This window comes from Aquarana catesbeiana, linkage group LG03 (assembly GCF_042186555.1).
Source record: "Aquarana catesbeiana isolate 2022-GZ linkage group LG03, ASM4218655v1, whole genome shotgun sequence".
NCBI classification, from domain to species: Eukaryota; Metazoa; Chordata; class Amphibia; order Anura; family Ranidae; genus Aquarana; species Aquarana catesbeiana.
Genome location: NC_133326.1, coordinates 729,676,482 through 729,699,865, shown reverse-complemented (window position 1 = coordinate 729,699,865; position 23,384 = coordinate 729,676,482). Strand labels below are relative to the sequence as shown.

Below are 23,384 nucleotides of genomic sequence, written 5' to 3'. Positions count from 1 at the left end.
TGTATCTGAAGTCTGGTGACAGAAGTATTTCTGTCCTATTGTTATTATCTCACATGCACAGTGCCAGAACATCATAAGGTAGAGGCATAGACAGAAAATAAATGGGGCTACATCCAAAAATTTGTCTGGATAATACAGATCCCCCTAGGGACTTTAAAGGTCAATTGGTTCTCAAATAACCAAAAATGAAAAATTGGTAAACCTTAAAAGATAGGTACAAACTTTATTTAAATGACCAATACATTGATAAAATGAAACAGCGGATGGTGTGAAGGTATAACATCAAGAACACTTACAGTGATATATATACATACACCGATCAGCCATAACATTATGACCACCCACCTAATATTGGGTATTGCTCCCTTTTGCTAAAACAGCCCTGACCCCTTGAGGCATGGACACCAAAGTAGCATCCACATGAGTGGCAGGACCCAGGGCTTCCCAGCAGAACCATGCCCAAAGCATCGCACTGCCTCCACCGACTTGCCTTCTAATACCGCATCCTGCTGCCATCTGTTCCCCAGGTAAGTGAAGGACACGCACTCGGCTATCCACATTATGTAAAAAAACTTGATTCATCAGACCAGACCACCTTCTTCCTTTGCTCCGTAGTCCAGTTCTGATGTTCATGTGACCATTGTAGAAGCTTTTGGCTGTGGACGGGGCAGTTGATAAGCCAGTACAGCTGGCCCTGTTGTACCAGGCCCGGCATCCTCAACTCAGCAGGGGGGGCCCAGGCAGCCTCACAGAAGATCGGTGTAGCGATGGGAGGAGATACAAGCACCAATCTCCCTATGTGGCTTTCAATGAAGCAGCTGGCAGCTGCAGGAGGCTGTTAGCTGCTTCATTGAAAGCCACACAGGGAGATCGGTGCTTGTAACCCCCCTAACTGCCGTACCGATCATTCCAGACTGCCCATCAAATGTCCCTTAATCTCTGGGCCCCTGTGCCCTCCTCCAGCTCCCAGTGTCCTTCTCCCCCTGTCCTCCTACGGCTCTCTGTGTCCTCCACGTGCTCCAATGGCTCTCCAGGTCCTCCTCCAGTCCACCCTCATACCGGATCTGTCAGGATGGAGAGCGAAGGAAGGATCCAGTAAATATGTTATTTACTGGCTCCTTCCTTTTCTAAATGAACAGTCAGTGATCACTGACTGTCGATTCATAACTGAGCATCGTAAACTGTGTTTCTTCTGCTTCAGTTTATGAATGGGGAGGAGCCTCTGTCTCTGTTCATTCATCCTCAGTGCAGCTGAGATTGCAGAAAAAGGGACTGGGGAACCCTGATATCTCACCAAAGCCCCCTCCCTCACCAAACCAACAGGGCTTATAAAAAAAAAGAAGAATTGTAATAAATATATATTTAAAAATTAAATTGTAAAAATAATAGAAAATAAAATAAAAAAGACACTGACACTGTCTAACCCCCCCCCCCCCCCCCCCAAAAAAAAAGAAAGCATTGAAAAAAAATAAAAAATATATAAATTATGAAAATAATAAAAAATAAATAAACTACTGACACCATCCACTTCTCTACTATCATCATCCATACTGAATTACTATTATCCCCCCCCCCAAAAAAAAAAAAAAAGAATTGTGAAAAAATGTAAAACAAAAAAGAAATTAAATTGTAAAAAAAAAAAAAAAACATTATATAAAAAAAAAATAATAATAAAAAACTACTGTCCACTGCTCTACTGACACCGTCCAAGGTGGGGTCAGGGGAGGGGCCAGGGACAGGGCCAGGGGTGGGCTTGAGGGTGGGGCTGAAGGGGGCCCCATCAGGTAGGCTGTACGGGGCGCCATGATTTCTATCAGTGTCCCTGGCTGCCCATTTTTTTTCTGCTTTCACCACATCCACTTCATGGACAACATGTTTACCTGCTGCCTAATATGTACCACCAATTTTCAGATGCCATTGTAATGAGATATTCCCTTTACCTGTCAGTGGTCATAATATTATGGCTGATTGGTGTATGTGGAACAGCACGATTCTAAAAATAGATATGATCATTTAAAGTGCCTAGTCTAAATATCATAACCAACAAAGCATTACAGTGAAACTTGGATTACACTTCGACACTTACAGCATGTGTAATTGAGGAATAGTACAGATAGAGCAGCTGACCAAGTTAAAAACAAGGAATAGCGTCCATTATATCGCCCAGGGATGGAAAGACAGAAATCGCCCATGCAGGTAGGGAGACCGATGGGAGGCACCCCAGGAACTGGTAACACATGTCCCAACTATGTACAGGGTCCTAACAGAGACCAATGGGAGGCACCCCAGGAACAGGTAACACACTTCCCAACTATGTGCCCTATCTAAATTTATCAAGAGAAGGGGTATATTTGCACAATTTTGAAATGTATTTACATAGTGCATAAGGGCTGTATAGAGAGAGTTAGGGATATCTATCAAAAAATTCTTATATGAGGTACAAGTATAACTATCCCAATCAGTACTTATAAAAAGAGTGCATTAATGTCACACTTACCCCCAAAGAAGGTGGTCAGACACTATAGCTGGCTTCTGTGTTGTTCACCTATAGCAACCCCTTTTCCCATAAGACAAGCAGGCCTACCAGTACTCGGTTGCCCCAGGACTTATACATAGTTACATAGTATTACATAGTAGGCAAGGTTGAAAAAAGACACAAGTCCATCAAGTCCAACCTATGTGTAATTATATGTCAGTATTACATTATATATCCCAGTATGTTGCGGTCGTTCAGGTGCTTATCTAATAGTTTTTTGAAATGACCAATGCCCCCCGCTGAAACCACCGCCTGTGGAAGGGAATTCCACATCCTTGCCGCTCTTACAGTAAAGAACCCTCTACATGGTTTAAGGTTGAACCTCTTTTCTTCTCATTTTAATGAGTGGCCACATGTCTTGTTAAACTCCCTTCCGCGAAAAAGTTTTATCTCTATTGTTGGGTCACCAGTGCGGTATTTGTATATTGAAATCATATCCCCTCTCAAGCGTCTCTTCTCCAGAGAGAATAAGTTCAGTGCTCGCAACCAGGCCCGGACTGGGACAAAAAATAGGCCCGGGCATTTTAGACTGAGCAGCCAACTTTTCCAGAGGGACTGGGTGGGGTTGGCGGCAGGGGGATTGTGGGATAGTCAGTAGACATTCGCGGGGGTGGCTGGTGTCGGTCCTCCACCTGTAATGTGCAGGGACATTGTGATATAAAGGGGACTGCACTGTAAAAGCGGCACTGCAATGATTACAGTGCAGTCCCCTTTATATTACGATGTCCCAATCCTATGGTGGCCATACAATGCTAGTACTGTCTGTCTCCTATTGTGCCCACACTGCCCAGTGACACTGACCTGCTCTCTCTCCGGTGGTGCTGGACAGCATGGCGCTCTCCCTCTGGTGGTGCTGGACAGCGTGGCTCTCTCTGGTGGTGCGGTTACAGCGTGGCTCTCTCTCTGGTGGTGCGGGTACAGCGTGGCTCTCTCTCTGGTGGTGCGGGTACAGCGTGGCTCTCTCTCTGGTGGTGCGGGTACAGCGTGGCTCTCTCTCTGGTGGTGCGGGTACAGCGTGGCTCTCTCTCTGGTGGTGCGGGTACAGTGTGGCTCTCTCTCTGGTGGTGCAGGTACAGCGTGGCTCTCTCTCTGGTGGTGCAGGTACAGCGTGGCTCTCTCTCTGGTGGTGCAGGTACAGCGTGGCTCTCTCTCTGGTGGTGCGGGTACAGCGTGGCTCTCTCTGGTAGTGTGGGTATAGCGTGGCTCTCTCTGGTGGTGCGGGTACAGCGTGGCTCTCTTTGGTGGTGCAGGAAAAAAAGGTCTGGTGGGACAAAATGGCCTTTCAGGAGGGTTGTGCCTATAAAAAAGTCTCCTTGGAAGACCAAAAGATGTTTACATGATGATGGGTTTCACACACAATTTTCTAAAAAATGCACATCAGCTGTCCGCCCCACTCCACTTTCCTATGAGAAGCCTCCCTCTGCACGTTCAATAAATCCAGTGACAGGTAATGCACGTGGTGATGACAGCATCTTGACTTTGGATCCTAAAGGTGCTTCACCCTCTTTAGATACTTGATTTTGATAGTAGTTTTTTTTCAGAGCTTTTTTTCTCAGAAAAAGGTGCAGGTACTCTCCCGTTCTGAGTCACCCCTTGGCTTCACCGTTACCCACATCTGAGCAACGTCCCTTGGTCCCACCCTCTACCCACCTCCCATTGTCATCCTTTTTAGAGAATACAGAACCAAGTATCATTTTGTGGTGCTAAGTAATTTGTATGGAATTTGTTAATGATAACAAGAAAATCAGGAATATAGATCTTTTACAGCCAGCAACACTGGATTCTCCTCCCCCAGCAACCGTAGATCTCCCAGCAACAAACAAAATGGCCCCTGCCTCCACCTATTACTGGCCTTCACAGTAAAGAGCACATGGAAGGGCAACGCAGGCAAAGACAAAACCCAGAGAAAATTCCCAGCTCAACTCACCAACCAGTCTGCTTACCAACCAAGTAAACCTGTCTAAGAGTATGCGTTAAAAACAGGGGTTTAGTTAGCACACATTTGCAAACGCATGTGTAAGCTGCAAGGCCCTTTGCGGCACCCTGTATTACCTGCAGTCCTAACTCCACAGTGATTCTCCACAGTGGAAGCAAATGTATTCTAATGGATAGATAGGGGACAGGTGGGCCTGGCGGTAGCCCAATCCTCCTTAAAGGCACAGGGGCACACTGGACACCCAGCACATAGCATATTGGCAGTAAAGGTGTCCAGTGTGTCCCCTCACCAATATTATATCTCCCAGCAGCCAGCATCAAAAGACCCTGTAGCAGTCAGCAGTAATAGATCCCTCCCTCAACTCAACAGTAGATTACCCCCAGCAACAGAAGACCCCTCCAGCAACATCAGTTTTCCCCAGCAACAATAGATCCTCCAGCAACATTAGACCCCCCCAAATAATAGATCTCCCAGCAGCCTTCATTAGTAGACCCTCCTGCAGGCAGCAACAATAGACCCCTCCCTCAACAGTAGATCCCTCCCAACAACCATAGACCCCCCCAGCATTATTAGACCCTCACCAGCAACAATAGGCCCAAGCAACAATAGATCCTAGCCATTGACAATAGACCCTCCAGTGGACAGTGGACTGTGGACGTGATACAGGAGGTGGACTAAGGCTGCAGACATGATACAGGAGGTGGACAAAGGCTGCGGACGTAATACAGGAGGTGGACAGAGACTGAGAATGTGATACAGGAGGTGGGCAAAGGCTGCAGACGTGATACAGGAGGTAGACAGAGACTGCAGACATGATACAGGAGGTGGACAGAGACTGCGGACATGATACAGGAGGTGGACAGAGACTGCGGACGTGATACAGGAGGTGGACAGAGGCTGTGGACATGATACAGGAGGTGGACAAAGACTGCAGACATGATACAGGAGGTGGACAGAGACTGCGGACGTGATACAGGAGGTGGACAAAAGCTATGGATGTGATACAGGAGGTGGACAGAGGCTGCGCACATGATACAGGAGGTAGACAGAGACTGCAGACATGATACAGGAGGTGGACAGAGACTGCGGACATGATACAGGAGGTGGACAGAGACTGCGGACGTGATACAGGAGGTGGACAGAGGCTGTGGACATGATACAGGAGGTGGACAAAGACTGCAGACATGATACAGGAGGTGGACAGAGACTGCGGACGTGATACAGGAGGTGGACAAAAGCTATGGATGTGATACAGGAGGTGGACAGAGGCTGCGCACATGATACAGGAGGTGGACAGAGGCTGCGGACATGGTAGTGTCCTCCTCACCCCCTCACAGTAGATTTCTCCTCTGTCCACCTTCATATTCCCTCTCTACATCAATGTGTCCTCCTCCTATGCCCCTTTAACCTCTCCACAGGGCAGCACATCAGTGTCCTCCTCTGTCCCTGCATGGCTTCACCCCCCCAATAATGTCCTCCTCTGCCCCCCCCACACAGTGTCACTCTCCTTACCCCTCTTCTGCTCCTCCTCTGCTGTGGAGAGTGCATGAGGAGCCTCCGCAGCCCTGCCAAGAACAAGTGGACTGATCCGCTTACTACTTTTGAGGAATGGTGTGTTAACTTATCAGAGCTGGGTCATATGTTGTCTCAAATGTATAGGCTGGTGCTGAGTGCCCAAAATATTTCATTTGAGAATAGGAAAGAAAACTGAGCTATAATTTTACATCAGAGCAAATTAAAAGGCTGATGGGAGCGACACACCATACTTCAATAAGTTCCCATATACAGGAGATGTCTTATAAGTTCCTGACAAGATGGTATTGTACACCGGTCCGATTGGCTCAAATATCTCCATCGACGGATGTTAACTGCTGGATGGGATGTAACCAAAGGGGTTCATTTGTGCATTTATGGTGGCATTGCCCAAAGATGAAAGTTTTCTTAGACCTATAGAATTCTCTCCATTACATTTTCTTTTTCATGGGATGCCATCATCTGCTCGGTTTTATAAGAGAAGCGTTACTCCCCATTTGCTAAATGCAGCCAAATTATTGATACCTAGATTTTGGAGACAGTCTGGATGTCCCACTATAATGGATTGGAAAAGGGAGGTAGAAAAAATAATGGAAGCCGAGAGATGGATGCATATGATTAAAGACCAACAGAATAAATGTAAAGATACATGGGCAGGATGGCTGTATTATTCCTCAGAAATAGGGGTGGATTAAATGTGGATTTGGTGGATTTTGGGGTCAATGCTGTGTTATGGATCGGATAGTCTACGGGATGCATCTGGTGGGGGGAAATTGGGAGGAGGTGTTTTTTTTTTCTTCTTTTTTTGTGTTGTTTCTTTTTTCCTCCTCTGGGAGGCACAGTGGAGAGCTGATTCATGTCATTAAAGGAAGAGGATAAGTTATAATAGTAAATTAGGCACGGGATGGGCAACACGTAATGGAATCACATAAAGAAGGGTAGACTGAATGAAAGTTGGAGAGGTAAAAAAATGAAATAGTAGAGTCAGATTATATTGAGTTAAAACACTAAACATAGAAGCACACAAAAATAGTAATTTGAAATGATACACTTTTTTTATTTTTTTTTGTTTATATATTTTTTCTTTATTATTGATTTATTTATTTTTGTATTGTTGGTTGTTTGACACATGTAATAGGGCGCTGTAAAGCCCCCTCCTTAATTATACCTTGAATAATGTTTTGCACAAATTGAGTTTTGGTTATGGGTAGGCAAGTGGGTGAGTTTTTTCCTTTTTTTTCTTTCTCTCTTTTGAAGAGGACATGATCAAGGATCCGGTGTGTTTTCTTGGGGTGGGTTAGTGTGGTGTATGTTAATGAAAAGATTTATATAGATATATTGTGCAATGTGTTTCTTTATGTTGTATGTTGGAATTCGTCTTAATAAAGAAAAAGTGATTATAAAAAAAAAGAACAAGTGGACTGGCTTCCATTCAAAAATGGCGACAGGCGGCGCCATTACATTACTGTGCATGCACCGCCCAACCGTCTCTGCCTGTATGCGGTAAGGAGAATTGTTTCATTGTTCATCGAGAGGTTTCCAGAATGTTCTCAGGATTGGTGAGAGGGCACTTGCCCAAAACAAATCCAATAACCAGCCATTAATATTACACTCTGAACACTGTATACAGACACATTTTATCTGGATTGCCTAAGGATTGCTATCAGAACCAGCTGCTTTGTCTTGATTGCCATCACTGTGTCACACTAAGGGACTTTTGTTTCTTTAAGCTCCAACTTCCGGTAAAGATAATCTCAAGGCCTTGCACTCTGAACACTGCTATTTTATTGCTCCTAAAGGGAACACGTTACTGGTATCTATAATACTTTATCTCTCATTAGGATTAATGCGTTCCCCTGGGGTTCCCTGTTAGCAGAAGTATTCTTTATAGAAACCAATTGCCTTCTTGAGGAATCCATTTACTACTCTTTGTTATTGTGTACATTGGTATCATTTACTTGTAATTGCTAACTGTCATTTAACTGCTTTAAAAACTATGTCAACCTAGTCTTGGCTGTTTATCCAGGACTTGGCTGACTAATACCCCTTTAAAGCGGAGTTCCACCCAAAAGTGGAACTTTTGGTCATCTGATTCCTCTCCCCCTCTGGTGCCACATTTGGCACCTTTCAGGGGGAGGGGGGAGAGGATACCTGTCTTTCACAGGTATCCTCTCCCCACTTCCGGGAGCCCGCCCCTCGGCCCTTGACGTCACCGCTCGGCTCCCTCCTCCTTCCCCTGCCGCTGAGCCAATAGGAGAGAGAAGCGGAGCCTTGCGCATGCGCAGTAGAGTTCCCGGCTTGAAACTGTAAGGCTACACTGCCGTGTTCCCTTACACGCAATGGCGACGGCAGCACCCGACAGCTGATGATCAAGTAAATTTGAGAGAGCTAACACTACTTGCATAGTGTCTGTGTATTATTTAAAGGTATACACAACATGTCTGAACCTAGAGTGTCAGGAGGGCTGGAATGTTCACAGGATCAAGGCTGCACAGAAGAACATGCCATTACAAGCAACCCCCTAGGGGGCAGTGCCACACCTACATACAGTATATTACATGATCCTGGGAACCTACATCAAGTGTTATATTATGTGTAGATGTGGGATAATGGAGATGTGACTTTGGTGTGATCCAACTTACTGCACTGTTTTGTGACGGTGATGGAGTTAGGGGTCCCATATACCATGCAGATCACTTACAGACTCTCCAGATCCATATCCAGCTTCACAGTGTCAGAAGGTAAGCACATTCCCAAATTCAGTGCATCTTTCAAATGAGTCACCCGGCCCTGCGAGAAACCAGCCTTCTTTCTTTCTTTCTCTGTCAAGGGGCCTCCTCTGGGTCTTCTCCTTGGCACAGCTTCCTCATTAGGCCCCAAAACAGGCTATTGGGCCTAACAGAGCTGTCCAGCAGCACCTCCCCAGACCTCTGCCCAGGGGAAGAGAGCGAGCACATGGCCTGTCCAAAATATTTATATACTCCACTAGCATGCATTAGTTGCCTGAACCTATTACTGGACTGGCTAAAGGAAATATACATATTTATAACACAGTTCTGTTTGGGAAATCTCATTCTATTGCCAGTGGTACCAGTGACACCTACTGGCAGCAGTAAGGGATCACACCCCAATTTAAGCTTAGGGAAAGACCAAATAAAAATCTATACAATCAACCAGGGAGACTATAGCCCAGCTAAAAACTACATTTAGATAGTAGCCCCTGTTTAGGACAAGGGGGCTACACTCCCATTGATTTCAATGGGGTTCAGATTTGACATCCAAATTTGGTGAAGTACCCCAAACCAAAACTGGATACATTTTGGCTGATTGCTAATTATAACCATGGTGAATATTATCAATGGATGCCAGATATTTGCAATGCGGTGATTGTTCTTTGACTTACCAGATCACAACTTCCACACTTGTTGCCCCCTGTGCTAGCCTGGGAGTGTTTGAGGGATCTCATCTTTGGTTCTAACTCTTATTACCTGCTACAAATACTTGAAGTAGAAGGGAGGGTTGAAAGGTGAATAAAACTAACCAATCAGATTTCAGGTTTTTAGAACAAAGAAAAAACACAGAAAGATTGCAGATTGTATATTGCTTCTATAGATATTTTATTTCAGATGGTTTATGTTACTACCTATTGTTATAAGATTATAAAATGACCTGGACTATTATGTTACCATTTAGAAAAAAAAATCCAATTATTTAGAATCCTGTTTACAATATTTATGTGTTTTAGTTACGTTATGAGGACGTTGACTCTTTTGTTATTTGATCTTCACTAATCATTGTCATTGTCAACCTTCTTTATTGACGGGGGTGACAAATAAATCATCATTATCACTGTAATTCAGAACCAGCAGTTGGGGCATCCTAACAACAAATTGTATATGATGAGCTCATTCGCTTTCACTGAAATTTGGGCTGGAGAAGAACTTCCCCTTTGATCTCATAGTATAGAGATAACCAGTTAATAACATTTCCATTGTGTCCACCAGAGATGACTTTATGGATTTCTTCCGGAGTCAGGACATAATCCCATAAGTGGACATCACTTAATTCACCAACCAATGACTGTTTCTCATCAAATTTTCCTCCAAAAGAGTCTTGTTCCTGTCCCAGAACAATGCTGGTCTCAGTTGCGATAGAAGACCCTTTCATGGAGACTCTTCTGGGGTAGAGTTTCCCATTGACCCAAAGTTGGACCACTCCAGTGTTGGAGTCCCAGGTCACACAGATGTGTCTCCATTCCAAAGACTCAGAGTCTGTCTTAAAACTAGTGAGTTCCTGGTTGATATATACAGAGCAGGTGTCTGGAGGCTGTAAGTAGATCACAAAGGCATTGTCCTTCCCGGGAGTAGCAAGAGAGAAGGGAGTATAGGGGCGGGAAAGTTCGGTATAAGAACGTAGACAGATGCTGACTTTCTGCAATGGCTCTGTAATTGTAGGTCTTAGAATGACATGAGCTGTGTCGGTTTCTTTGGGGAAGATGAAGACTTTACTCTCCAAGTCTAGAGAATAAAACACACAAAGATCATTACTGATACAAAGCTTTAGATGCTGAACAATAGTTTCATAAATTATTTATAGATGCCTGTAGGCAGGTTGCCCACAATGGGTTAGTGAGTTGGTTGGTCCAGGCTGGGGAAGGGGTTAATGAGCTGTGTCTCTGTTTCCAGGCTTTTTGGACCCAGTCTACCTGCCCTGTGATATACTGTATACAAAATATATATATATATATATATATATATATATATATATATATATATATATATATAGGGGATGGCCGAGTTCCAGAGCTTTGGACGGCTCAAGAAGATGCCATGACTGCTGTGGAGTTCCCGGGGGGGACTTTTGGGTCCTACAGTCTGTCGAAAGTCACTGGGAGCCCGGAAAACCACCAAGCCTTGGTCTATGGACTATCACCTTATTGAGGTATACCTGAGCAGCCTATCTGAGATAAACAGGGGATGTGACATTGAACTGTACATGTGAACTATGTCGCAAAATCGTTAGTAAAGTTGTATCAACTGTTCTAAGCCTGGTCTGAAGTTACTTTAATGGGGTGCATGGTGGTTCCTGGCATATGAAAGATGAAAACCTTTTGTAAAAAAAAAATATATACCGTATTTATTGGCGTATAACACGTGCCGGCGTATAACACGCACCCCAAGTTTAGGAGGGATTTTTAAGGAAAAAAACTTTTAGGAGGGAAGTTTAAGAAAAAAAACTTACATTTAAATGCCCATCAATGCAGCCTCATCAGTGTCCATCTGTAGCCTTGTCCATAATTGCAGCCTTGTCAGTGTCCCTCATTGCAGCCTTGTCCCCCACTGCAGCCTTGTCAGTGTCCCTCATTGCAGCCTTGTCAGTGTCCCTCATTGCAGCCTTGTCCCCCATTGCAGCTTCGTCAGTGTCCATCTGTAGTCCCTCATTGCAGCTGTGTCCCTCATTGCAGCCTTGTCAGTGTCCATCTGCCTTGCACTGTGTTTGCAATGGCGTTTAAAAATGGCGCCGCCGTTCTCGGGCGCTCCCGGCCATTCTCGGCGACTCTCAGCCTCTTCTGGCGGCTTTCGACCGCTTTAGGCCATTCTCGGTGGCTCTCGGCCGCTTTCGGCCATTCTCAGCGGCTTTCGGACGCACTCGGCTCACGCGGGACTGCGAGAGCCGCCGAGAATGTCCGAAAGCGGCCGAAAGCCGCCGAGAATGGCTGAGAGCGGCCGAGAATGGCTGAAAGCGGCCGAGAGCCGCCGAGAATGGCCGAAAGCCGCAGAGAGCGGCCAAAAGCCGCCGAGAGCCGCCAAAAGGCTCACAATCGGCGGGGGGGTCGGCGTATAACACGCACCCGCGATTTCCCCTGATTTTAAGGGGAAAAAAAGTGCGTGTTATACGCCGATAAATACGGTATTTTCAGTTCACATTTTCCAAAAACATGTTGAAAAAAAATGAAGTCTTCAAAAGATGTCCAAGCTGGGGAAGGGATTAATGAAGGGGAATTTGCTTTCCAAAATGTGGTAATTTTATGGGTGTTTCTATTAGACATGTGCACACTGAAATATTTAGCTTCAGAATTTCGCCTAAAAAATAAATTTATTTAGTTACTCCCGAAATTCGTTTTTATTTATTTAGTTTAGTTAAAAAATGCATTCGTCCGAAAATCCGAATTAATTAAGGTAGAATCTGTCATTGAATGCTTATGGTGTCTGTCGAATGTTCTAAGAAGATTCGACGAAGCAGCTAAACTGTACGATGCCGCAATTGTACATTTCTGGTCGATTGCTCCGCCCACAAGCTATAGTAGAATTCTAATGTTGTATGACTAGTAATAATTATATTTATTAATTATTATTACTAGTCAACCAACATTAGAATTCTATAGCCTATGGGCAGAGCATTTGACCATAAATGTCCGCTCGCGGCGATCGTATGTTTTTAGCTGCTTCGTCGAATCTTCATGTCTCTATAATGTCGAACCTTTTCTCTCTATGTCGAATAATCTTGGATTAATATAGTTAGGTTAGGCACAATCAACCGCAGGTTCGATAGACACAGATCGCTATTGTCACCGTCATGTCGAATCTTCTATCCATATCAAACTGTTGTCGCAATGAAACGAAAATAAAGCATTTATTATGTCGGATCTTTCGGATTTTGGATTCTGCGCGTTCGTTATCGTTTGTTAAAACTAATGCCAAAATCCTCGAAATATGGTCGAAAACGCATTCGGACGAAAACGAATGCACATGTCTAGTTTCTACTGGCTTTCAAAATGTGATAGGTAGTCAGGAAATTAGATGTGTACTTTATGCCTATAGGATGGCTAAAGGTGCCCCTTGGATTTTGGGCCCTATTTGTGGCTAGGCTGTGAAAAAGTCTTACACATGTGGTATTGCCATACTAAGGAGGAGTAGAAAAATGTGTCTTAGGGTGTAATTTTAAGTATGCCTATGCTGTGTATTAGAAATATCTTATTGGTTGACAACTTTGTGTAAAAATAATAATTTTAATTTTATTATTATTATTTATTTCCTGCATTTTCCAAAACCTTGTGGCACAAAATGGAATTTTCCAAAGACTCATTATGCCTCTAATGCCACGTACACATGATCGGACTTTCCGGCAGAAAAGGTCTGATGGAACCATTCCGTCGGACATTCCGATCATGTGTGGGCTTCATCGGACCTTTCCTTACGAAAATTCTGACGGACCTAGAAATAGAACATGTTTCAAATCTTTCAGACGGACTCAATTCCTATTGGGAAAACCGTTCGTCTGTATGCTAGTCCGATGGACCAAGAACGACGCAAGGGCAGCTATTGGCTACTGGCTATTGAACTACCTTTTTCTAGTCCCGTCGTACGTCATCAAGTTCTAAACGAACAGACTTTAGTGTGATCGTGTGTAGGCAAGTCCGTTTCAGCGGAACTCCGTCGGAAAGACCGCCAGAGTTCAGTCGACGAGAAGTCTGCTCGTGTGTACGCGGCATTAGAAAATACCTTGGAGTGTTTTCTTTCCAAAATGTTGTCATTTTGCGGGTGTTTCCATACTAAATAATATACACTGAATTGGGTTATTTTCACCAAAGAAATGTAGTAGATTGGCCTACATTTATAAAGAAAGGTTATTTAGATGCAAAATTGTATAATATCTATTCTATAGTCTATATAGCAAATAAAAAATGCAGTGGTGATTAACCGGCTCCCCTGTGCAAATCGCCGTAACTCTACCGCGGGCGCTCCAAGGGGTATAGGGGGTGCACGCGCACTACCCGCCGCGTTACGTACAGTAGGGACCAATGTCCGCCGGGAACCCGCGATCGCTCCTGAGAGAGACAGAACGGAGATCTGTCAATGTAAACAGACAGAACCCCATTCTACCAGGGAGGAGAGACAGATCTGCTGTTCCTAGTAATTAGGAGCAGCGATTGGTCTCCTCCTCCGGGCAGTCCCCTCCCCCCACAGTTAGAAACACCTAGCAGGAAACACATTTAACCCCCTTGATCGCCCCCTAGTGTTAACCCATTCCCTGCCAGTGACATTTACACAGTAATCAGTGCATTTGTATAGCTCTGATTGCTGTATAAATGTCAATGGTCCCAAAAAAGTGTCAAAAGTGTCCGATCTGTCTGCCGCAATGTCGCAGTCCTGATAAAAGTTACAGATTGCAGCCATTAATAGTAAAAAAAAAAAAAAAATGCCATAAATCTATCCTCAATTTTGTAGACGCTATAACTTTTGCGCAAACCAATCATTATACACTTATTGAGATTTTTTTACCAAAAAAATGTAGAAGAATACATATTGACCTAAACTGAGGAAGAGAATTCTTTTGCCAGCAATAGGAAGATTTTTTTTTTTTATTCGTTTTTTTGGATATTTATTATAGCAAAAAGTAAAAAATATTGTGTTTTTTTCAAAATTGCACAAAAAATAAAAACCACAGAGGTGATCAAATACCACGAAAAGAAAGTTCTATTTGTGGGAAAAAAAGGACATCAGTTTTGTTTGGGTACAGCGACGCACGACCGCGCAATCATCAGTTAAAGCGACGCAGTGCCGTATCGCAAAAAATGGCCTGGTCATTAAAGGGGCAAATCCTTCCAGGGCTGAAGTAGTTAAATACCACCAAATGAAAGCTCTATCTGTCTCAAAAAATTATATAAATGTCATATGTGTACAGTGTTACATGACTGACTAATTGTCATTCAAAGTGTGACAGTGCTGAAAGCTGAATATTGGCCTAGGCAGGAAGAAGGTGAAAGTGTCCGCTACTGAAGGGGTTAAAGAGGCCAGATAGGGACTCTTGTATGTACTTACTGGATGTTTGATCACTGCTCATTAAGAAAATTACCTAGTGGATTCACGGACCTCTGCCCAGTCTGATGGTCCTGTGCTGGATGTCCAACTGGCCTTTGAGGGTCTGGGGGCCCCTCCTCAGAGGGGGGTCAATGTCATGATCACTTGGTGCCCCTGTTCCTCATTCCAGCACCGGGTGTTGGCTGTTGCTTTTCCTCCCTGTCTGTGTTCACCTGTTAGATGATTGATCTGCTCAGTCACCTAATATAGGCAAGCCGAACACTCTATCCTTTGCTTGTGATAGAGACAGACTTACCTGCATTGTTCTAGATCAAGCCTCCCGCTAGTCTGCCTTGCTTCTTGTTGGATCCCCTGAGTATGATTGGACTGGACTATGCCCTGAACTCAGCCTGCCTTAACATGAACTGTTTTTTTTTTTTCAATAGATTTTTATTGAAGTATTTTAGCGATACATGTGCAAAGTGAGGTACGCATATGACAATAAGCAATACAGATAACTTGCACGACATAAACTCGTATTAGCAAGTGTACGCACATAGAGAGAGAGTATCACCGCTCCAGGTGGGTCAGATCAAGGTAAAAGGCATCTCCTTCAGTCTAGAAGTCCAGGTGCTGGCAATGCTATGGCAGTTAGACATCAAAGAAATTTTGGACAGCCGCACTCTGAAAATATTTGCCTTTATTCAGTAAGGTGCCATCCAAAATACAGGTCACAGCAAAGTGGAACAAAGCTTATGCGTTTCGTACTGCAAGGAGTGCTTAGTCGTAGCTATAATGCAGTATTTTCCATGCTTTGATGGATGCTCTTATGGTTGGAGAGTAGTGTGTTATAAGAAATTGCCTAGTGGGGGTACTCAGTAACCAGCTTTTGAGGTCATTCCCTGGTGTCATGTAATTTTCTGTTGTATTGGGCTTTACGGTCATCCAGTCTTTCAGTTGTGATAATATGTTAATCAGGTAGTAGTCCTTCAGGTCAATGTATCCCATCCCCCCTGCAAGCCTGTGTTTGATAAGTTTTGTGTGATTGCTCATAGGTTTTTTTCCTTGCCATACGTAATGGTTGAGGATGGATTGGAGAGAACGGAGGTATGTATGTGATAGTGGTATCGGTAGCATGTGGAACAGATAGAGAAATTTGGGTAGGACGAGCATTTTGAATGCTGCCAGTTGTCCTGACCATGAAAGTTCATGTTTGCAGTGGCGTCACTAGGGTTGGTAAAACATGGTGTCACCCCCCCTCCCCCTCCACCAACTATAGTCGCCCCTCAATACAGACCCCCCCTCCTTCAGTACAGACCTCCTTCCAAGTATAGTCCCCCCTCAGTACAGACCCTCCCTCCACAAAGTATAGTCCCCCCCTCAGTATAGACCCCCCACTTACTACAGACCCCCCTCCCTCAGTATAGATCCCCCACTAAGTATAAACCCCTCCATTAGTACAGACCCCCTCAGTACAAACCACCCCCTCCTCCATTAGTACAGACCCAACCCCCAGAACAAAGCCCCCCTCCATTAGTACAGACCCCTCCCCCATGACAAACTACCCCCCTTCATCAGTACAGCCCCCCCAGGACAAACTACCCCCCTTCATCAGTACAGCCCCCCAGGACAAACTACCCCCCTTCATCAGTACAGCCCCCCCAGGAAAAATGACCCCCTTTATCAGTAGTACAGCCCCCCCCCCCTGTCACAACATTGTGGAGGACATCCCCCCTCATCGCAAGCTGACACCCCCTCCCCCTGCCCGTTACCGCACTAACTCAGGCGGCTCAGGTACATGGAATACCCGGGCGGCAGCTGGAGAGGAGGGGACAGCATGCAGCTGCGCTGCCCGGGTGGAGAATGGATGGCAGCGCCGTAGTGAGAGACAGTGGAGAAGGAGAACACCCGCGGTCGCCACGCTGGAGGTGGGTTTCCAGCTGAAAGCAAAAAAACTTCCAAAGTCAGCCAGAGCTTTCCTCACCCTCGGGATGGTGGACCGCACCCCCTGCACCCCCCTAGCAATGCCACTGCATGATTGGTGAGTGTGGTAGTTTCCCTTATTAGCATTTGTTTGGCTTCCACATAGTTATTGGCAAATAAGCTTTTTTGTGGATTTAGTAAGAGTGATACCTAGGTAGGATATTCCAGAATCTGCCCATGGATATGAGAAACAATTTCTAAGTAAATTGCTGGTCACTGCATCTAGTCCTAGGTCTGGTATGTAGGATTTATTTTCATTTACCTTATAATAAGAAAGAGCGCTGAATCGTTGTAGTAAAAGATGTACCGAAGCCAGGGAAGCAAGGGGGTTCATCATCATTATTATCACATTGTCTGCGAATAGATTTACTTTATGTTCTACGGCGCCTATTGTGAATCCCAAGATTGTGGCACTAGATCGTATGTGTTCTGCTAAAGGTTCCATCGTGAGGTTAAAGATCAGAGGTGACAAGGGGCATCCTTGTCTGGTGCCATTAGTAATATGGAATGGTTTGGATAGCATCTCCGAAGTGTATACTTGGGCCGCTGGATTTGAATATAATGCTAGTATGGCAGATAAGATGTGTCCGTGAAAACCAAATTTGCAGAGGGTCGCTTTTAGGTAAGACCAGTGGACCCTATCGAAGGCCTTCTCTGCATCCAGAGATAGGAGCAGAGAAGGCGTTCGAGTCATCTCAGCAGTGTGGATTATGTTAATAAGTCTGCGTGTTTTGTCAAATGTTTGCCTACCTTTTGTAAACCCTGATTGATCTTGATTGATCAGCATGGGCATTAAGTCTATCAATCTCGTGGCTATGAGTTCTGCGTAGATTTTAGTATCTAAATTGAGTAGCGATATGGGTCTAAAATTTTGTGATGCGGTAGGTTCTTTCCCTGGCTTCGGCAATGTTACAATCAATGCATTTAACATTTCTTGTGGGAGAGAGGAGGAGGAAGCAGCGTTGTTACATACTTTGGATAAAAAGGGTGCTAGCACTGCACTAAATTGCTTGTAATACTCGCTTGTGAGGCCATCTGGTCCAGGAGATTTATTAGAGGGTAAAGCGGATATTACCATCAAAATTTCTGATGTGGAGAATGGTGTATTCAGTGTGGTGAGTTGTTCTGTTGACAATTTAGGGAGATTTATTTCTTGTAGGAATGCCTCTATGTCCTGAGTGGATGGCTGTAGGACTGAGGTGTCATTTTTTAAGTTATACAGTGTGCTATAGTACTTACTAAATGCGTCTGCAATGGCTTGTGGTTCTAATAGTTTCTTTTGTGTGGTAGGGTGATATAAATGTGTGATTTTGTTTTTAGCGTAGTGCCCTTTTAGTCTGGCTGCCAGAGCTTTCCCTGCCTTGTTTCCTGTAGAGTAATGTTTGGCCTTGAAGTGCGTTAGTGTTTTTTCAAAGGATTCTAATAGGTGCGCTCTCAGTTCTTGTATGAGACATCCTAGTTCAGCTTTAAGTGCAGGAATAGGATTGGCTTGGTTTTGTGATTCTATAGTTTTAATACTAGATGTGAGGGTGTCTAGACGGTGATTTCTTCCTCCTCTCTCTGGCACTCATTTGAATAATGATTCCTCTTATGAATGCTTTATGCGCGTTCCAAAGAGTTGTACTATCAGAAACAGTTCCCTCACTCAGAGTGAAAAACTCTTCCAATCGATCTTTGATGTAAGTGGAATAGATAGGCGAATGGATGATCAGGGGGTTGGCTCTCCAAATCCTTGTGTGCGGGGTAGACGGTAAGTCATCTGTAGTCATTGTGACCAGTGCATGGTCCAACCAGGTTATTGTGGATATAGCCGATTCGGTTACTTTGGGTAGAGTCCATTTATCCACCAAAAAGGAATCAATCCGTGTATACGAGTTGTGGCGGTGAGAAAAGAAAGAGTAGTCTCGCTCAGTGGTGTGGTGACATCTCCATACATCGTAGAGATCATTGTTCCTTATGAAGGTTCCCATGGGTGACGTGAGTCTGCTGGTATGTGAAGAGGTGTCAAGCGAAATGTCTGGTGCGATATTGAAGTCTCCACATATGATGAGGTGGCCTTGGTGGAAAACGTAAATTTTCTTCATCAATTTAGTAAGGAATCTGATCTGTTTAGAGTTGGGTGCGTAGATATTTACTATAGTATATCTGGAGTTGTTCAAGGTACAGTCAAGTGCGAGGTATCTGCCTTCAGCGTCCACAAGACTGTTGTGGAGGGTGAAAGCGATCGTATTTTTAATAGCTATCATGACTCAGTTTTTTTTCGAGTGTACGGATGCTCTGAATATTTGTGTGAAATGTTTATTAGTACATGTAGGTTCTGCGTGCAATTTAAAATGGGTCTCTTGTATGCATAGGACTTCGCTCTGAGAATCCTGTGCTGTGCACCACATGGACGTTCTCTTAGCTGGGTGATTAAGCGAAAGGAATTTAGGCATTGCGGCTTGTAGGGTGTTGTAGCAGTGTTAAGAGTGCGGTACTTACAGTTCTGTGGGTATGAGGTTCACCCTCTAATGCCCCGTACACACAGTCGGATTTTCCAACGGAAAATGTGTGATAGGACCTTGTTGTCAGAAATTCCGACCGTGTGTAAGCTCCATCACACATTTTCCATCGGATTTTCCGACACACAAAGTTTGAGAGCAGAATATAAAATTTTCCGACAACAAAATCCGTTGTCGTAAATTCCGATCGTGTGTACACAAATCCGACGCACAAAGTGCCACGCATGCTCAGAATAAATAAAGAGATGAAAGCTATTGTCCACTGCCCCGTTTATAGTCCCGACGTACGTGTTTTACGTCACCGCGTTCAGAATGATCGGATTTTCCGACAACTTTGTGTGACCGTGTGTATGCAAGACAAGTTTGAGCCAACATCGGTCGGAAAAAATCCATGGATTTTGTTGTCGGAATTCCGAACAAAGTCCGACCGTGTGTACAGGGCATTAGTTGTTGACCTGGATCTTCTGGAGAGTTGGCGGGTTGGACGCGGTAGGTAGAGTCTGACTAGGTTTCCTCTTATGCTCTTGGAAAGGAAGGAGGGTATAAATAAACAAGACAACTTGGTTAGACTAAAGTACTCATAGGGGTAGGGAAGACAAGGATCAGCAGTGATCTAAGGTAACTGCTGGGCTTTGTGAGGGTGAAAGTTCGTGAACTATCTGCAACAAGCAGTCACCGAACGGAGTGCAGTAGTAGCTTAGATGAGTTGATACCACTAACATCGTAACTATTAGGTGTTATTTAAGTGGTAATTATGTACGGAGTTGGACTCCTCCTTGAGATTTGTTTTTGCTGATGTGACCTCAGCAGGGATAATTCCCCAGGTGCGCAACAGGTGAATGGCCTCTTCAACCGTATATATGTTGTGTTTCGTTCCATTCTTGGATACTACAAGTTTGGTCGGGAATCCCCATTGGTAAAGAATTCTGTGGTTGATGAGATGTTTAGTGATGGTGTTTAGTTGTCGGTGTTGTTGACGGGTGTATTGAGAGAGATCAGCATAAAGTTGAAGTTTCATGTATGGCACTGGTAGCTGCCCTAGGTGTCTCGCTTTGGCCAGGAGTAGATCTTTTGTGTGGTAGAAATGGATTCTCATTAACACATATCTTGGGGGGGTTTGGGCAGTCGGTGTATGTGGTCATTGATGGTTTCCATGGGTGATAGGTCAGGCAGAAGCGTGGATATGAGTTTCCTGGCGTAAGAATTGAGGTCTGCTGGCATAATTGTTTCAGGTATACCCCACAGTTTTACATTGTTACGTCTCGACCTGTCTTCCAGGTCCCCCATCTTGGCTCTGACCCATATTTGTTCGTCACGGGTATGATCATGGGCGTCTACCAGGTCATTTACTGTTTCAGTCATGACCATCATTTTTTGTTCAATATGACATACTTTCTGGTCCATAAAGTTCATTTCAGTTTTGAATCTTGTGAACATAGATGATATGTCACTGTGAAGCGAGCTGTGTAGAAACATGAACATCTCTTTCATAGTGGTATCTGGCTGGACTGGTTAGAACTGGGAAATGCTGCTATGGGGGATGCCTGGGCCTGCTGTGTAGTGAGAGTGTCCAAAGCAGGGCTTACTTCAGGAGGCTGTGATCCAGAATCCAGTCGCATCCGCGCCTTGGCAGGACTGTTGCTGACAGAAGATGGCTGGGATGATGCAGGGGAGGTAGTAGAATCCTCTGATGGGGTTATTTCTGGTCCATCAGCATCAGGGAGATCTGTGTAAGAGGTGTCATTGTGCTGTGAGGAGCCGCGGGCAACATTTTGGATCCGGCCTCCAGGTGGCACTGTGAAGAAATCCATCAGTTTCTTCTGCTGCCGGTATTCTTACCTTTTGCGGGATGGACCGGGCTGGTGCCCCAGTGTGTGGGGGTCTGTGGATGCCATCGCTGCTCGATAGGATAGCGGTACAGCTGTTCGGTTCTCCGTTCGGCACTGGAGCTGTGGGATAAGGCTTCCATACTGCTTGGCAGTTAGCCACGCCCCCCTACCTGAACTGTTTTTGAACCACGCTATCTGCTAAACTGCAAGTACCTGTTTGCTTTTCTCAGTTCGTATCTGCCCTAGCGTGGTGGCCAGGCTCTATAGCATTGTGTATAAGTCCTGGGGGCAACCAAGTACCGGTAGGCCTGCTTGTCTTAAGGGAAAGGGGCTTCTATAGGTGGAGCACACAGTAGCCAGCTATAGTGTCTAACCACCTGCATTGGGGTAGACGTGACATTTGTTACACAATTAAAGGTTCATTTCTCTCATTTGTGGCTTTTTAAATCACAACTAGTGTCTGTGTATAAATAGTCAATGAGTTTGTTAGCTCTCACTTGGATGCACTAAGCAGGATAGACACTGAGCCATGAGGAGGTAGAAAAGAACAGTCAAAAGACCTGCGTAACAAGGTAAGGAAACTTTATAAAGATGAAAAAGGATATAAAAAGGTACCCAAAGCCTTGAATATGCCAGTCAATACTGTTTAATCCCTTATTAAGAAGTGGAAAATTCGGGGCTCTTTTGATACCAAGCCAAGGTCAGGTAGACCTAAAAGATTGCACCCACATCTGGCGGACGCCTGGCCGCCCCTGTAACATAGGTGTATAGACACCCGGCTGTCCTTGTAACACAGCTGTATATTTATTCATTGTCAACTCAACATTAGACTTACGACCTTATTTGCATGTATACAAACGCCCAGCTGCCTTTGTAACACGTGCACATAGACGCATGGCCTCCCCTGTAACACATGTGTATAAATGCCTGGCCTCCCTTGTAACACTGCTGTATATTTATTCATTGCCAACTCAACATTAGACTTACGACCTTATTTGCATGTGTACAAACGCCCGGCCGCCTTTGTAACACGTGCATATAGACGCCCGGCCGACCATGTAACACGCCTGTATACTGATTCAATGTCAACCTTACATTTGTATACTTATTTATTATGGTTAATTTAACCACTGCCATCTGTGCCCTGTACCCCTGTGTCAAATTCCTTCAGGACTTCATTGTATATAGCACTGACGATAATGATCCAATTTGCGGTTGCACGGTCGTCTTGGCCATCCTCGTAACACATCTGTCACTTCCCTTATCATTGTGTATTCAGCATCTGCCCATACTCCTCCCCTTACTCCTCCCCCTCACCATTCATAAGCCAGCTTGAAGAGTATGGGCGTAGGTCTGACGAAGGAGCCGCACATGCTCCGAAGCGCGTTACTGCCCCCTTCTCCCCACTGACACCATCAGCCTCGTGTGTCCCGCAGTGAACCCCGAATACAGGCTTCCCTGCTGCCTCCTCTCTCCAACACATATGAGAATGCTTTACAGCTGCTGGATGGCTCTACACTGCTCTCTACCACCGTGCCGAGGATGGACACATCCCACAGATGAGGACTCCTGATTTTATCATGTCTTTTAAAACTCAACGATCTTTTGTAAGTGCTTGTGACAGACCTAGCCGGGAGAGAGACTTTTGGAGGGGACTGAATGCTAGCCTCTTTCCGATCAGTCGTGGGCCCTGGCATTTGGGGGAACGGTGCTCTTTGTGAGCTGTATGCCTGGGGACCCTTGAGGTGGTATTACTGTGGATTGGGGTCCTGGTCCCCCAGGACACACAGACTCTGGGGACCTTGGATTTGCCATATTAGAAATAGTGGCTGATTCATAATGCTGGGACAAATACTGTTAGGAGATGCTGATGTCAATTCCAGCCACCTGTCTGTCTGTTGCCTGCTAGAATGGGTATTGTAAATAAGTCTAGAGTCATTAGATCCTCATTGTTGTTTGTGTTAATTAACTCTGCTATTGTGATAATGTTGATTGGGTTTTCTGAGCTACAAGATGGCCAGTCTGGCCTAAAGGTCATGTCTGAGTCATCTAGGCTGTCTAAAGGGATTAGTTAATTAGCCCATGTTAATTAGGTTTCTGGTCACAGGTGTATGTTCAGAGTAATATGAGCAGGAGGTATACACCTCCTCTTTTACTGCATATAAGACTTGTATTCCTTTCAATAAAAGAGATTCCTGGTTGAACTTACATACGGCCTGCCTGGTGTTTGTTCTGAGCTACAACTGCTCCTTAACCATGGCAACA

General features: G+C 44.8%; 1 protein-coding gene across 1 annotated transcript in view; it reads right to left on the bottom strand.

Annotated features, from left to right (window-relative positions):
- Window positions 1-9,610: 9,610 nt before the first annotated feature.
- LOC141133796 (uncharacterized) overlaps window positions 9,611-23,384 on the bottom strand; it is a 74,438-nt gene continuing 60,664 nt past the window's right edge. Inside the window, exon 6 of the mRNA XM_073623352.1 lies at window positions 9,611-10,522. Coding sequence (XP_073479453.1) covers window positions 9,921-10,522 — 602 coding nt within the window. The 3' untranslated portion in view covers window positions 9,611-9,920. The remainder of the gene's footprint in view (window positions 10,523-23,384) is intronic.